The sequence below is a fragment of the Odontesthes bonariensis genome, chromosome 12 (genome assembly GCF_027942865.1).
Source record: "Odontesthes bonariensis isolate fOdoBon6 chromosome 12, fOdoBon6.hap1, whole genome shotgun sequence".
NCBI lineage: Eukaryota > Metazoa > Chordata > Actinopteri > Atheriniformes > Atherinopsidae > Odontesthes > Odontesthes bonariensis.
The window spans coordinates 20,598,091-20,614,288 of NC_134517.1; the positions used below are offsets into that span (position 1 = coordinate 20,598,091).

General features: G+C 41.1%; 2 protein-coding genes across 7 annotated transcripts in view; one reads left to right on the forward strand and one right to left on the reverse strand.

The window, feature by feature from the left end:
- uggt2 (UDP-glucose glycoprotein glucosyltransferase 2) overlaps positions 1-6,975 on the reverse strand; it is a 40,056-nt gene extending 33,081 nt beyond the window's left edge. For all 6 annotated transcript variants that reach the window (XM_075479579.1, XM_075479578.1, XM_075479577.1 and 3 more), the window contains exons 1-10: positions 6,881-6,975; positions 6,329-6,473; positions 5,585-5,667; positions 5,361-5,491; positions 3,751-3,863; positions 3,471-3,648; positions 1,753-1,849; positions 1,601-1,673; positions 1,330-1,430; positions 354-453 (exon numbers count right to left, since the gene is read on the reverse strand). In XM_075479579.1, coding sequence (XP_075335694.1) covers positions 354-453; positions 1,330-1,430; positions 1,601-1,673; positions 1,753-1,849; positions 3,471-3,648; positions 3,751-3,863; positions 5,361-5,491; positions 5,585-5,667; positions 6,329-6,453 — 1,001 coding nt within the window. In that variant the 5' untranslated portion in view covers positions 6,454-6,473; positions 6,881-6,975. The remainder of the gene's footprint in view (positions 1-353; positions 454-1,329; positions 1,431-1,600; positions 1,674-1,752; positions 1,850-3,470; positions 3,649-3,750; positions 3,864-5,360; positions 5,492-5,584; positions 5,668-6,328; positions 6,474-6,880) is intronic.
- Positions 6,976-8,805: 1,830 nt separating this feature from the next.
- Positions 8,806-16,198, forward strand: part of hs6st3b (heparan sulfate 6-O-sulfotransferase 3b) — a 75,915-nt gene continuing 68,522 nt past the window's right edge. The window contains exon 1 of the mRNA XM_075479587.1: positions 8,806-9,829. Within this exon, the coding sequence (XP_075335702.1) occupies positions 9,285-9,829 (545 nt within the window). The 5' untranslated portion in view covers positions 8,806-9,284. The remainder of the gene's footprint in view (positions 9,830-16,198) is intronic.

Consider the following 16,198-nt stretch of genomic DNA (forward strand, 5'->3'; position numbering starts at 1 on the left):
TTCCCTGTAAACACCCATCTCTTACTCAGCACTTTCTGGTGTTATTACAAGATGCCCGAGCCAAAATAAGCAAACATCAAAAAAACTTGATTAGATCTCTGTAAAAAACAGATTTATTCGTATTCATATGTGTTTCCTGCGGTGCCGGGTGTACTGGGAGGGACAGAGGGAGTAATAATGAGCAAATAAAAAAGGTTTACGTCAGGCATATTTCATGTGTACTTTAACAAGCATCAGTAGTGCTTAGTTTCACACGCTGTAACACAGAAGACGGATCTGATATGGATTTTGGAGCCGTACCAAATGCCCTCGACAGTCAGCCACAGAAAAGGAAATGAGATAAATTCTCTTACCTTGCTTTGCTCGGAAAGTTCTGGCTGAGGTCGCGCATGACCTTCAAAGCGTCGAACTTTGGTACGGACATGATTCTGGTTGCTGCCTGGAAACTCAGGTCTGTAAGGATCAAACAAAAAAAACTTTTAAATGTGCAAATGCACATGATTTTACACTGCTTAAATCCACGTGTGAGTGCTGAATAGGTAAATATAGCTTTATTAAAATGATTACTTGGTCATCCCATAGAGTAAACCTAGGATCAGCTAAGAAAAACCACGACAACATAAATCCTATCTGAATTGCATCCTCAGTGTCGAACAGGCTAAATCCCTACTGAGGAAGGAAAAAGGAGATTTCGTCAATTATTTCCTTCCTCTCTGCACGTTTTTTTTAATTAGATTATAAAAGTAGAAAAGTAAGTAGTGACAGACCTAGGTTTTTTATTTTTTTTTTATTTTACAAAAACAGAAGAGGCAAAAAAACATTCAGCCATTTGAATGTAGATTTCTGAATTTATGAGTCGTGCTTATATACATCATTAATTCCCCCCGTCACCGACTCTGGACAGGGGGCCGCTATACTGAGGGAGCACTGTTAAACCGAGGGGCATGCACCGCAAATCCGTGGGCACGGACTGTTAAACTGCGGGCATGGATCGCAGAAAACTGAAGAAATGGACAAGGACTCCAAGAGGACGGTTTAGAAATTGAGAGAATTCCTTTCTTTTTTTTTTGTCTGACCGACCCTTGGCAGGCCCTACACGGGTGAAACGCTAACACAGCATAAAATTGCTGTGATCATACATTTTCTTAGTGGTTTTCCATGTATCTACAGTCAGGTGACAGACGAGGTTTCCCTCTCTGTTTACAGTTTATACCCATGAGGTAATAAACATGCTACATTCTCCATCGTTCTTTCATAACATCTGTTTTTTTCTGGGGGGGGGGGGGTTTAGGTACACACAGTAAACACTTTGAAACTGAAATCTGTTACCTTGCATTTCCCACACTTTAAGAGGCGCCATGTCATTGGTGCTCTCCAGCAGATGTTTGCGAAGCTCGCCGAGTTGCTCCTGGAGCTCGGGGTGAGATTTCCTTAAGAAAGTGGAGGGGGGGGGGGGGGGTTGCAGGGAAATACATGACGTAATGCGAGCCTTTCTTTTTCACATTTCTAAATTAAGTCACGTAGAAAAGACGGCAACCCTGGGCACAGATAAAACACGAGACATCTGAACACCTTTTGGACAGTTAAATTCACAACTTACTTTAATGTTCCAAAAACGAATCCTTGGACCTCGTCATTATCGTCGTCCTCAGCATTTAGAGCGGTCTTTGAATCTACCACGAGAAACATTTGTGTTTAATTGGCTTGAACACAGCAGGGTATAACACGCTGTTTGATAAGTCGCTGACTGACCTTTTACTTTGGTGTCATCCACAGCTTTGTACTCTGTGCTTTTGATGGCCAACTCAACACCGTACCCAGATAATAGCATCTTTTGAGGCTTTGGATTCTGCAGCAATTACAAGCAAAGTGGCGTTTTTGAATGTAAAATAATGAACAGCTTCGTCCGTATGTGCGTTAAGTATCACGGCAGGAAGCACAAGCGCTGTAAACACATGCATAAAATATGAAGCTGACAGAATTTTAAGTGACGTGCATTTAATTCAAGGCAGAATGGGCCAAGCCAAAAGTACTGTCACGAGGTGCCATCTTTCCAATAAATCAAAGATATTTTGCTCTTTAACGGGTTCTGCTTTTATGAAGTGGGGATGTCTCCAGTTGTAAAATCCACAGCAGTTTTCTAACCGGACGGTACTGTGTAAACCGCCGCTGTAATCTCAGCAAAGCCGACATACCGTATGTCTCTTTGCAAAGTGCAACTGCACTTTTAATAGGCAAAGAGTCCGTGCCCTGTCAATCTCTTAAATTTCCATCTCTCGTCTTTAAGCTTGATGTTCAGCTGCGTATGACTTTTTAATGCCGCCTCCAGTGAAAGTTCCGCGGTATAAAACGTTTTATTTGCGGCAACGAAAAAGTGCGGCCTGCCACACACTGCAGCGGCTTCGCTGGCATTCGACCTTGACATGAATATCAGCCACCGTCTAGGTCTTTCTTTTTTACGAGCACAATCAGAGCAGTTTGTATTCTGCAAACGGCTCAAAAGAAATGATTCTCAGTGATTTCTTCAGGGTGTCTGCTACAGTCTGTGTTTGAGGAGTCAGATCCTTTTTAGCAATGGTCAGTAATATATTTACTTCTGCTGAAATATTTGTTCCAAACACGTCGTTGACAGCAAAACCGAGAATTAAACGTCAAAAAGTAATGTTCAAAGACGGGAACTATCATTAACTGTAAAGGAACCAGTATTTTGTTAACTTAAATGAGATGACCAAACTAACTAAACACTGTTTCAACCCCTTTATGTCCTGGTCCTAGACTTAATAGACCACATTTGAGCTTATTAAAAAGACGTGGACGCAAACCTTTTACGAGAAAGTCCACCCCGACCACAAAGCTTTGATTCTGGTCATTTTCTCCCCAAATAGACAAAAAAAAAGGGTTAAAAGACTTTTAGCCTTTCCTTTATTCTCAGTGCATTAAAGGGTTGAGGGAAAGTCTTACTTAGTGACCTACAGCATATATTGGGAAACGAAAACATGAACAAATGACCTATAACTTCCCCTCACCTCCAGAAATATCTCCGCTTGGCTAGATTTGTCAGTACAAGCTGTCATAGTGCGATTCACAAGAAGCACCTTTGGAATCAGCAACATTAAATATCTGGGTTTATTTTTTTGACACCACAAACTTAAGATTTGGAAACTCGACTCAACTACATATTAGGATAAAAAAAAAGGGGGGGGGGGGGGGGGGTCAAAGGACGACCAGGTGACAGTAACGCTGCTAATGCAACATTTGTGATGCAGGTGTAAATCTAACATTGCTTTGAGTAGGATATGTTTGCTCGATCCATCGAGAGAATAAAAAGAAAATTCACCAACCTCATCCATCCAAGCTCTTTTAAAATGATTCAAATATTAATGTTAAATATTAATGAGAATTGACAGAGAACTTACTCACAGAGAGGTACAACAAAACAAAAAAATGGATGCAAAAGCACGACGACTCACCTCCACAAAATGCCGCAGGACATATCTGAGCGCGCCCTTTTCGGCCTTCTCCGACAGCACTTTATGAAAAGAGACGAACTTCTTGGTTCCAATCTCCGCATACAGGATGACGACTGGCACATCTGTTTTATTGACCCCTGGATATGTGTGATCATTTTTGTACAAGTATGGTTTGGGCCTGCAAACATTTGAGTTTTCAGTCAGCGAATTAAAAACAATTTCTACTGAGTTCTGCTCTCTTGTGTTGAGGTTATGGCGCCCCCCCCCACCCGTTTGTTACCTGCTTGCAGCTGCTTTCAGGAGCTTTTTGATGTCCTTGGTGCTGCAGCTAAGTTGACCATGGACGGACACAAAGGCAGGGCAAGATGGAGGCGGAGGCTCATCACCGGCTATCTGTTAAAAGCAGAATGGAGAAAGGTGTTCAAAGCGCAGCGACTAGTACACAGGCTTTATTTTGCCAGGGCCTGATTGCTTATTTTATCATTATGTGGACTGCTTTTTGAAAATTAAAGAAAATATGACAAGTCTATAATTACTAAGTCTTTCATAACTCTCTATCAGTCCCCTACAGATACCTTAGTTTAGTGATAAATCTATTCTGAATCCTTACAGACTAAAAACAGAATTCTCTTTTCATTGACATTTTAGCAAATACTCGTTAGCATGCAGTCTACAGTCCATGTCTAAAAAGCAAGTATAAGCAACACACCAATTTACACAGTGTGGCGCACGAAAATGTGCATGCGAGGTGCGCTCGGGTTTCTTTCATTCTCACTGAAACTGTCATAGAGCTGTCGGACTTCTTTATTCTTTACAACTTGCATCAAATCGACATCACTTTGAAGATAAGGAAGTAATACTCTGAATGCATTTCCACCGCTTATGACGCAAAGTTAATGGTCTCATATTGTGTCGAATGTAAAACTGAAGCTTTTAGCACACTGGGCATTCAAGAAAGCCGTCTCAACAGACTAAAGTCAGGTGAAATAGAAAATGTAGAAAAGTGAAAAAAAAAAAAAAAAAAGAAGAAATGTAAAGAGAATCACTCTGCAGCGCACCCTCAGTTCAATCGCTCTCATCTTACTGCCCACAGCATATATACCACTTTGCTCTCTATTGGCAGGATTCTGTTAAGCCTCAGCTGAATCATACTCACATGGAGCATCAATTTCTGGAAAGTATTGTTTGTTTGTTTCTCCCGTGTTGTCTGTCCATCTTTCCCGACACCAAGCCGTCTTGATTTTTCGACATCATCCTCTGACAAGATGCTGTCTGTTCAATATTTCAGAACCGCGGCACCGACCGGATGAGTACAAAACATGTGACCGGTTGCGTCGAAACAACACCTTGACATACACGCATATTCATTCGTTTTTCCAATTCTAACAGTATTGTATGATTTTAAAGTAAGGGCTCTGATAAAATACTGAGTAATTTGCATTTTTAGGATCTACACATATGGGTCAACGGTCACGAAAAAGCTGATTTTGTTTCGATCGCCGGTATAGCGGACTCATGTTTGCATGATCATCTGGATTCTGAGAGAAAAACTAATAGGAAACTGTTCCAACCAAAAGACGCTATAGAGAAATGCTGTTGTAAGAGCATTTCTGTTTAATGTTAAAGTTAAAAGCATATATCAGACAGTCATTCCCTCTCTCGCCCATCAAACACTCTTTCCTCCTCTAAACTGAGAGCTCTCTGATTGATGCACCCGGCAGGTAAGGCAGTAATTACTCATGAGCGCTTCACAGAACCCCACGTCAAGGAGAATAAAACGTCAATTCGAGAGACAACATAAGCACCTGCTACAAGAAACAGGGCTCGCTTGGCTGCATTCACGGTCTACGTCTGAGAAAGTCATAGAAAAAGTTAAAGAGAAAAACTGACCTGCTGGGATGCGTGAACAGCTGGTGAGTAGGACCGCAGGGCCAGAGCAAATCTGAGGAGATGAACTTGAAGATCTGTGAGGAACTGGCCCGCCTTCTTAATGACCAAGTTGTAATATGAGCGCACAGACTCTACAAGATCAACGTGGATAGTTATGAAGCCTTTTTAAAGAGACCAGATGAATGATTTCAAATCTGTTTGATAGTTGGTGCAGAAATACAAACCTCCGTGCTTGTAAACGGTGAGCTCTTTGACGGTGTCGACAAACTGCCAGAACTTCTCATTACTATCTTCTCCGATAAACTCGCTGCACAGAAGAAAATGAAAGTAAAAGTTTGCTTTGGCCGGTAACTGTGGGCTTTTCTCATTTACAGTTTGTGGAAATACCTGCATCCAACTTTTCTCCATAGACCTCACAATCATTTTTAATTACAAAGGGAACATTTTTATCATTACATGGTATGTGAAAAACAACAGCTTTGACAAAACTCTTTTCTCTCATTTTGACTGATAAAAGTTCATGTAACAACATGAACACAATAAGTAATGCAAAGACACAAAAGTTTGTCTTTAGACTAAGCAAGTTATTTTGATATTAACTGCAAGGGAAGATATTTGAGTTGTATCCAGTTTATGTCCAGTGTATCTGCAAACTTGTGGCCAATCATTCACTCATCTCAGATTAATTTAACCGTGTTTGAATGAGACTAGTTTTAACGTAGTGTGAGTCAACATTAAGAGAATGGACTCACAAACATATTTAGAGAACATCAGTCTACAAAATCAGATCTACAGGCACATTAACGATTAACTGAAGAACAAATCAATCAGAATATATCCTAGTAATCACAGTGTGGTTAGTGGATGGTCTTGGGAGCTTGAACTCTTGACTTTACAGTGGTTGTGGCCCTATTTATTACACATTAACTCAAATCCCAGGCACGCATTCCCAGTGTAGAGTACTGTACCTCGTCTCCAAGAGGAAAGGTGTCATGCTCCATTTGGCTTTAAGACTGGCAGTGACGCCCTTAGGTGCTGATAAAACGTGATGTATGTTTAGCAGCAGCAGTGACAACACTATTAGGGTTTTCATTGTCTCGACGAAACATGAACCTATAGCGATAAAGAGAAAACACACCGCCGTCAGCTCAGCTCCAGCGCCTTTAGAGGGGTGCGAGTCAGTGCCACGTAGTTACTGTAAATTATTCCCTGGAATAAAAGAACTGCACTTTATGTAAAAAAAATAAAATATGCTCGCAAATTCTGATTGTGGTAGATGTTAGCATCATGAGAGCTGCTTTTTAGCTGCCTCTTGGAAATAACGGCTATATGAGATGAGAAGGGTCATACAACAGACTGAAGTTAACTTAGCTTCAGACTACAAGTATACATGCTCGTGAAAAAGAGTTAGTACCCACTGTAGCGTGATTACACAAACAGAGGCTAAAGACATGGCTAGCTATAAACATAACCGTCTACATTCCAAGTAAGTAGCTGCTGTTAGTTAATGTGGCTCTCACCCCGCCGGTGATGCTGACCGCTTCCATACAAAGCAAGGGGCTTCAGGTAGGTATTTTGGGAAGCTAGCAGCAAACAGCTATCTGGGGTCGCATAGAGGTGGCCGGCGCGGACCGTTACTCGTGTCTAAAACAACCGGAAAACAAAATGATGCATGAAGTGCAGGTATTTTTAACCACTAGTTATTTCATTATTTACATGAAAAAAACAAGTGACAGGTGCGTGTGGCTAAATAAAATTTAACGGTAATAATGGTGACTTTCTGGCACAGCGTCAGACAGCTATGCAGACAGAAGCTGGTCTGTAAACGCTTTTCTCTAAAACATTAAGGCACGTTGTAGTGACGGTCTTGCGTAGTGAATTATTATGTCTCAGTGTAAAATATTTGTAGCCTGACGCTTCCTGCTGGATGAAAATATCAAAATAAATGTAAGGCTTATTTTTTTACGTATAACGTGCTAGTGTAATAATAACAGTAATAATAATATTAATAATAGCTTTGCACTTCGTGTTGTTATATGTTGTTATTACATTCATACATACTTTTGGTACCCGCATATTATAGATGTTTCCTTGCTTCAACAATCAAATCAGTGGGTCATTAATGGGCTTCTGCTAAACTTGATGGCAAGCTATTGAGGTGATCGGTTAATTTGCAAACATGCAGGGCAGTGGGACCAGATAACCAGGACTGGGAAATACTGCATTAACCAATCATTAAAAAATTAAAGTTAAGTAGTAGCCTCTCAGAGCTTCATAGCTGGTGATGTATTCGTGAGGGTTTCCCCCCCAGTTTTTTCACTGGAAGCTGTGTCTCCAGGGAGGGTCTAATCAATTAAGGTAAGACTAAGAGAAAATAAGAGAATTGATCAAATAGATGTTACGTAGAATACCCCAAACATGAGTGATTCGGTTACTTAAAGAATTTTATTGGAGAATTGTATTATTTCCCCCACTTTCCCAGAGCCAGTTACAGAACGTTTTGATCAGTGTCTAAGGGATAATATAACAATCAAAAGGCATTTAGGAATTGAGCCTATGCTCAAGAGGAAGTCCATGATCTGAGACACTGAAATATTTTCATCTTAAATCTGTGCTGCAAAAAGTGATATTCTCACGTAAAGCACGCTGGATTGGTTTAAAAGGGTTTATTCTACCATTTTCAAACTACCTCATACAGCACAGCCACATTTCTTATTAGTTGCATCTCAGGTGCAGTAATTGCTTGATTTATAATATGTAATTCTACATTTTCCTTTTTAATCATTCCCAAGCAATGAATCAGGCCTAAATGACCTCGGTGACATCATCAGAGGGACTTTTTTCTTTTTTTTTTTTATGTGAAGGATCATCATTTTCAAATTTCTATGAGAGCCACCGAGCTGCTTTATAGGTTGAGTGGTCTCTTCCATGACCAGTGAAATGTTTCATGCAAATAAAATGGGTGGAGAACCTTTATGGACATATTATCTGTAAGCTTTATCTGCATAAAATCCATTAAAACTTTGTGTCTTAAAGTTAGATTTACGATTAAATGAACAGTCTGATGGTGAGCAGCTGTAAAGGTGAAATTCAAAAAAATGATAGATAACTTAAAAAAAAAATGTTTTAAATGTTATGTCATTTTTCACCGGTAATAGCCCATGAGCCTCCCCCTCTCCTTTTTTTCATCATCAAAGGTCACTCCCAAAAAGTTAAGAGAGGATTTTATATTTGGTCAAATCTCTGTGTTGGCTCCGTTTATCGGGTTTCTGGGTTCGGACTCTGTTCAACAAGACCAGGGGATGCATGGGGTGGGATGTAGAGCTCTCCCAGCCCAACCGCGACGAGAGCACAACGCGTATTCGTCGGCTCGGATGCAGCAGCATCCTCTCAAAAAGCACTGCTTCAGCACAGCCAGTCAGACGCCTCAGCCCGTAAAGGATGCTGCTGCCTGCCGGAGGATCCACTTCAACAGTGCAAGCCGAGCGACGTCCCCCGCCGAAGTAAGTCTGCCAGCGAAATGAACCACTCTGCCATCTAGATTGCACGGGATCTTGCACTGAGATTCAAGAGGAAGTGAAACTGAGAAACTCTCATCGATTTGCCTCATTTTCAACTTGATGCCGGAGCGCAAGAGTCGTCGGCACGGATGCAGCTCTACACTGGCTTCAGAAGTTGGATAGACGGAGACTTGAATGCAATGACTCTTGAATTTGGACATTCCCAGCGCAGTGGAGACGGTGTGCATTATCGTGCATTAGCCTGTTTTGTTCATTTTAAGTGTCTTAAGGAGGGTGATCAACATGTGGCACTTAAATAAAAGGCACCTTTAGTCGATCTGAGGCTTGGAGGAATATTGATCTCCAAAGAGCCCATGGGTGCCACTTATTCTCAGTAATGGAATGAAGACATTATCTTAAGATAATGGATGAAAGATCCAGTAAGCTCATTTTGGTACCTATCTTAGCTGTCCTTTTTGTAATGATAGGTTACCAGTATATATGTCCTGCAGGCAGCAATTCGTGCCACTTTAAGACTGAGGAGAAATTCAGGGGGGTGAGTCTACTTTCAACCCCGTACCAAGACAGCGATGATTTCTACAGAGATCCAGATTTGGAGGATGACAGTCCTCCAAAACTACCGTCCAGATTCAATTTCTCTGAGAGAGACCTTGACAGGCACGTGGAGTTCAACATCAAAGGGGACGACGTGATAGTGTTTTTGCACATCCAGAAGACCGGGGGAACCACTTTCGGGAGGCACTTGGTGAGGAATATTCGCTTGGAGCAGCCGTGCGACTGCAAGCCCGGGCAGAAGAAATGCACCTGTCATCGGCCGGGGAAAGAGGAGTCCTGGCTCTTCTCCCGCTTCTCTACCGGCTGGAGCTGCGGGCTGCACGCAGACTGGACCGAGCTTACGAACTGTGTTCCAGTCATTATGGATAAGAAGGAGGCCCAGAGGAATAAAAGGTAATAAATTAGTCTCTATAGCGTGTTTGTGTCCCATGCTCAGCCCCAAAGACCAGTGAAACATGTTGTGTCGATTAAACATGCTTTGCCACTGTCAGGAACCCATATACAAGATGTTACTTTCTCTTAATGACTATTTGCACAGCATAGTGTCTATAATAGAACCAGTTCTTGGTGGAATGGGCATGATGGGGAAATAGGCAGAAGTCTGTTGATGTCAAATTAAAGACATTTCCTGCAGTTTCCCTGCTTATAGTGACTTAGTTGGTCTTACACAATTCCCTCTTTTTGCATTTGTCTTGATAATGATAATTCCAATTCCAACTCAAAATGTTCAAACACCTTTTGGTGCTTTCAGAGTTTCTGGATAAGACCCTCTCTGATACAACCAGCTGAAAATAGCACAAACACTCTATAATCCATAAGTCTCCCATCATCCTTGGCCTTTGTGTCCTGGTGTGATATGCCAGAGTCCCTTTGAGGTGTCTTATTAGGTATATAGAAGCATTTCACTACTCCATTATTACAGAGAGTCGTCTTACTTGTTGCCATATTATCTCACAACTCAGTTCAAATTACCCCTACGTACTTGTTTGATGATTTATGAAAGAAAAAGCCCAGAAAAACCTCTTATTTTCAAATGCATTATCTCTTTTTTATTCTGTTGTAGCTGCAGAAGAAAAACATTCACGATTAATGTAAAAGAGATGCAATGCAAGTACTAAAGAGGCACATTGCAATGACTGCATCAGCTATAATCTGTGTGTTTGTACGTGTACTACTCAGGGCAGTAAGCATATCTGGACTAAAAAAAAAAGGTCAAGTCACCAGAGCACACGTCCGATAGAGGCAACAATGACCAAAATGTCTCGTCTCATAAGCTGGATTCCTGGACTGCAGAAAACGTCCTTCTCCTTTCTGAAAAGCACAATCATAAGGCAAAGTACACAAGCACATGATTTATTTCTGCTGTGCCGAGTGATTTCTTTACTCAGAGAAGTGCTTGCTGGATGCGACAGCTCTTCATTTCACAGCTGCAGCATCTGTTCTGCACTTACACGCCTCTCTCGTCGCTTGTTCTTCAGTGGGCTCCCGCAGCATCTATTCTGAGGTTACTCTGCCTCGACCAGGACTGTGGGTAGACACATTATGTCGGACACCTTCTTTAACAAGCCAATGCATCAGGCGCATTCACTTAGATGACAAAAAGCACTATGCAAATGTCATCCTCGTAATTATTTTGTGCATGAGCAATGCCTTCATAGAAACATCTATTAGGTCAAAGTGAAAAAAAGAAGGAAAGAAAAAAACAGGTCCGCTTACGCTCATCATTTGTAATAAACCCACAATAATCCACCCTCAAAAATCTTCAGTGCACCTGACGTTGCACCGGGGGAATGCTAATCTGCCAAATAACTGCCAAATTCAGGCCCGTGTTTGCGGATGAGAGCCTTTTGGATTGACTGGCTGTCTTTCCGCAGACATACTACTTTCCAGTTCTTGAGGTGGCAGTAAGGGGAGGCCAAGGAGGGCAGAAATGCCAACTCCAGCGTGGCCTTGTGTGGCCTTTTCAGCCACGCACGCCGTGCTGCTCGGTGAGCCAGCCGCGCGGCCCTGGAAAGGTCAGACGTGTCAGGCTGGATCAGTGTGCGTGTCTTGCGGTGTGGCTCCTCTGGAGTGTGCTGTCAGTCAGTGAAGAAGTGGCTGGCAGATTGGCCCTCGTCGGGGGCTTCTGGAGAAACGTACCTCTAAGTGCTGTCCTCTTAAGTTGCTTTGTGGAGAGTCTCATGGAATTACCTCATCTGCTGCATGTATTTGGCTCGCTGAACAGGTTGCTTTCCTCTCAGACGATTTCAGAGGCCTGTGCTGAAGAGTGCTGCCGGTTACTATTTCTGATTGTTACATGTTCATTATTTTATTCTCTGCTCTAGAATTACTCATGTAGATATATTCAGAGTGACACTGGGGCACAAAAGAACTAACTGTAAATTTATTTCATACCAAAGCAAAGGAGTCTGAGCAGCCCATGTCTTTCAAAGGATGTGTAACAAAAGCTTGCTATTAACCCTCTGGGGTCTGAGCCCATTCTGTGATCATCGACCTCAGAGGGTTAAGAGAATCAGATAAATATTTGAAGGTTCTTCTCATTAAATAAAAACAAGCTTATTTAGTTTAAGACTGTAATATTTTACAATGTGTTTCCACTCTGCTGCTGAACTCAAATAAGAAAAGCTTTATTATTAAACTGAGGTGAGGTCATTTTAGTATGAAAGGCACCGTCTGAAGTCCTTGCAGCTAACTACACGGTACCCTTCTTCTATAAATCAGTGTCAGTCATTGATGAACTCCCGCTCTCCAATCATGTGTTTATAAATCCATATACTAATGTCATAACTGTAGTTGTAGAACCTTGTATGAGCAACTACAAAAAGGGGGGGGGGTATTTTAAAATCCCCAACAAATCAAAGTAGCATATTTGTTTATGTTACTCTGATATTGTAGAAGAGAAAGCACTTCACATTTTAAAATTATGTCGCTTGTTATTAGCGTAGATGTGCCACAGAAAGCCTTTGTTACTCGTCAGAGAAACTGAGTGGAAGCATCATCTATTTTAATGAACCAGAACACAGAAACATGAGCTTATCTTTCATCCAAAAGAAGCAGATGATGCTACCACAGCTCAGGTGAAAAAATGTTATCAGATCTTTGAAATGTGGGGGGTGGCCTTATCTATTCAAAGCTTCTCTACCGTACAATGGAAACACAGCTCAGTGGTTATTGACATGCACTGAAACATGACATTTCTTTATTTTCTTATGTACAAATGAACATTTGTTATCATTCAGGAGCAACTTTTTGTAGGTATATGCCGCTGCTGACTGGTCATTTGAACCCTCTCAGCACAGAGGAAACCAGATGAACCAGCAGTTTGCTCAACTCCCAACATGTCTGCACGAGCTATTTTGATGAAATTCAGTGGTCAGTGTTTGGATTAGTGCTGGACCAGGTTGAACTCCGCTCCTATTGTGTCTTGTGCTTTCATTAAAGCTTTATTACTTTGATGAAAGATTTGTGATGCTTGTCTTTGATGAGTCCGCGCACAGTCCAGTGCGTCTGTAAGACCTGTCATCACCTCTGCCATGGATGTTTTGTCTCTTACTTTTTGTCAGGTTCTTGTCACGTTCGGGCAATACCTCATGAAACGTCAGGCACAGCAGACTTCTTTTTCTCCCTAATAACTCTTTATATAATTGATTTCGTACCTTTTTATTTATATGCAGGAGCTTGCCTCTGCCAGGTTACAGTTTCCCCACTCACTGTCCACTCAGTATTTGAATCAATCCATTTTCTGTCTATATAATCTATAGATAAAATCTCAAACAATTAAATCAACTTTAATGGTGAAGCACATTTCATGCAAATAAGTGCAAAATAAAAAGCTTCATTTGCAGACATAGTGCAGTTCAACAATCTTGAGACCTACACACATGAATTATAGAAAAAAATTGTGCCAATAAACCAATAAAGGAGATACATATCAGGAAATAATGTTATCTTTAGCTTTACAATCTTTTAAATTTGGCTCAATATTATCTTAACCCGGAATTACCTCCTGTACCTCCTTATTGTAGCGAAGCTGAAGAAGCCTCGGACTGAAGACCCTCTGCTGTTTAATTACGACGTAGTGTAAAGGGAGTGCAAGTAATCCATTATGTTTAGCAGCCTGTGCTTCTTCTTTGGCCAATCAGCTCAAGTCACTCGAGAACAAGCCCCTTCACACAACCAGATTTTTTTTATGACTTTTTTCAATTTCATGCATTGTGAGCAAGGTTTATTTAATGTTTACTTCTTTAATTTTCTGTGATCGTTTGCATATGCATTTAGCATGAATGTAAATGAACCATCTTTGGACAAAGCCAACATCCTCTATTCTCTATTCCCAAAACAAGAATGGAAGCGTGTATTCACGCATGTGAATATTTTTCATTTTCCTTCCATAACACTTCCAATATTTCAGTTGTATTATGACTTTGGTGATAACCGCGCCTGTCTCAAGTGTTGTACCTTTTTAGACTGTGCAGACATTTCCCCTCCCCTGTAGCTCAAGCGTTGTGGTAATTTTATGCTTATTCTGATGCTGCAGTTTTATTAATTATGTATCCTTCGTGATCAGTTTTCTTGTTGCCTCTACATAATGACTGCTGAACAGAGAAGTAGAAAGAGACCAGTGTCCAATCACGGACCAAGTACAGACGCTTTTAGGTTAGGTCTCGATGAAACATTGATAGATATTTGGTGATATAGGGGTGTTCTCTGCCAAAAGGAATGGCAGAAATCGGTTGCTTTGCAAAACTGCTTCAGATGTACTGTATTTAAGATGAAGAGCGACCTTTGTGTTTGTGTAATTTAGGAGCAATTACCCAGTGGAAATGAACTGAAAATCAACTTGCTGTCCGTCCTTTGAAAACTGAAGGAGAAAGTCCTGTGTGAAATTGGGTCACTGGTATTGATATTAATAATTACTGTAAGCTTAAAGTTTGAATAGCAACTAATGAATGATGGAAGGATATGCTTAATGGGAATTATCTGCTCGGGTTGAATCATTCTTTATTCATTAGTTCCTTTATGCAACCTCATTAGCAGGTGAAGCTATGATATAGTATGTCTAGCCTAGCTTACCCACTGCAGCTTTGAAAATAGATTTTTCCCCTAATTCTCGCCAAAATACCATATTTGCATTCTTTGAATTTCTTCCGTACTTTCCGTATATATTTTTTGACAGACAGGAGCCGCAATGAACTGTTTTTTTTCCCCTAACATGGCACTGAAATGATATTCCAGAATCCTTGCCTGAATAACACCTTGCATCATATTTTATTCATAATAAATGATGCAGAGATGGCTGCAATTACCGCGCGGTTGTTACCTTTTAACAGCTCTGATCAGTGAACCGTGCACGCCTCTCTCTGTCTACTACCTGTGCGTGACATCTTTCAGTGCTCAGCATCTTCCTGAGCATGTGGGAAGGAGTCATTACCAACCCTGACCCAGATGATCCCGAATGCAGAGAGCTGTCATATTGTTTCGGCAAAAGTTTTTTTTAAATTCTTCCTAATTCAGTCTTGCTTTTTTTACTCATAAAAATAGCATGTTAGTGTGGTTTTATACAACTCATATTATTTTTCTCTGTTACTCAACACTAAATATATATAATAAAGAGGTTTTTTTCTTGCTTTTGGAAACAAATGCTGAGAAAGAAATGATTTATTTGTATTTGTTCATTGAAGTTCCTTAGGGAAAATGTGCTTCTCTGAACTGCGTGCCACAGCATGGGACAGCAGAGAAAAAAGCCAAATGTAAAACCTTTAATTAAATACAGTCAAACCAGCAAATGGTTATGTGTTGTTGTTGCCCCCTCATAGACCTTCACTTTCCAGCGGAGCGGTTTCTTGCTCAGCAAAGAGGTGAAAGTGCAGGACCTCAATGAGACACTGTGAGGCAGCAGGGTAATGGATGCCCTCTGGACACAGATCAACTCGAATGAAGAAAGTTGAGTAGATTTACGGTTCTGGTCATATCTTCTGATGTAGGAGGAAAAGCGCTCATCAGAATGATGGGATGTTTATTATGTGTGAAGTTTTGAGTGCCCTAGCGGGCCTTGGACTTCCAGTCACAGAGATTGCTCTTCATGTGTCATTAATCCAAGTCGTCGTTGGTGGCAGGCCTGAGCAGTAATCCAGTCGGTTGATAATTAAGTGTTACGTCCACAGAGAGAGTAACAGCATACATGAAGCACTTGTCCACCGTCATGACAAATAAAATACAAATTAGCCTGTGCAGAAGAAGTGGAGAGCTCATTTTTTAGTAATGCACACTTAAACTACAGATCTCATGACAGAATATGATTCAACTTTCTTGGTCCACAATGAAAAACATAAAAAATTGTACAATATTTTTGTTACTTTGTTCCCCACACAGATGCAGTTTAAGCTTAAGCAAAAGTGTAACGTCCACTATGTACAAGCTTCACTCAAAGCTACATAGTGAAGGCTAAATAGTGAGTTGTGAGTTATTTCAGATGGCTAAAAGTCAAGTTGCTGCTAGCTGAGCTGCACCCCTCAGGATTCCTCACTGTTTTTCCAACCTGAGAGCACCCTGTCTGCTGCCTTCTGCTAGTAAGACGCAGACTTTGATCAATTGTTTATAAAGTAGGAGGGTGGGGGGTGGGGGGTGGAGAGTGGAGGAGCTCGATTTTTGCCATAAGCAGTAAGGCCTCTTTCACATGGGTCAGAAAAGGGAACGTTGAAAGCTGACGGACAGGAGAAAATCAACACACTGTCTGCAAGACAGTCATTCTCAGGCCAGCAG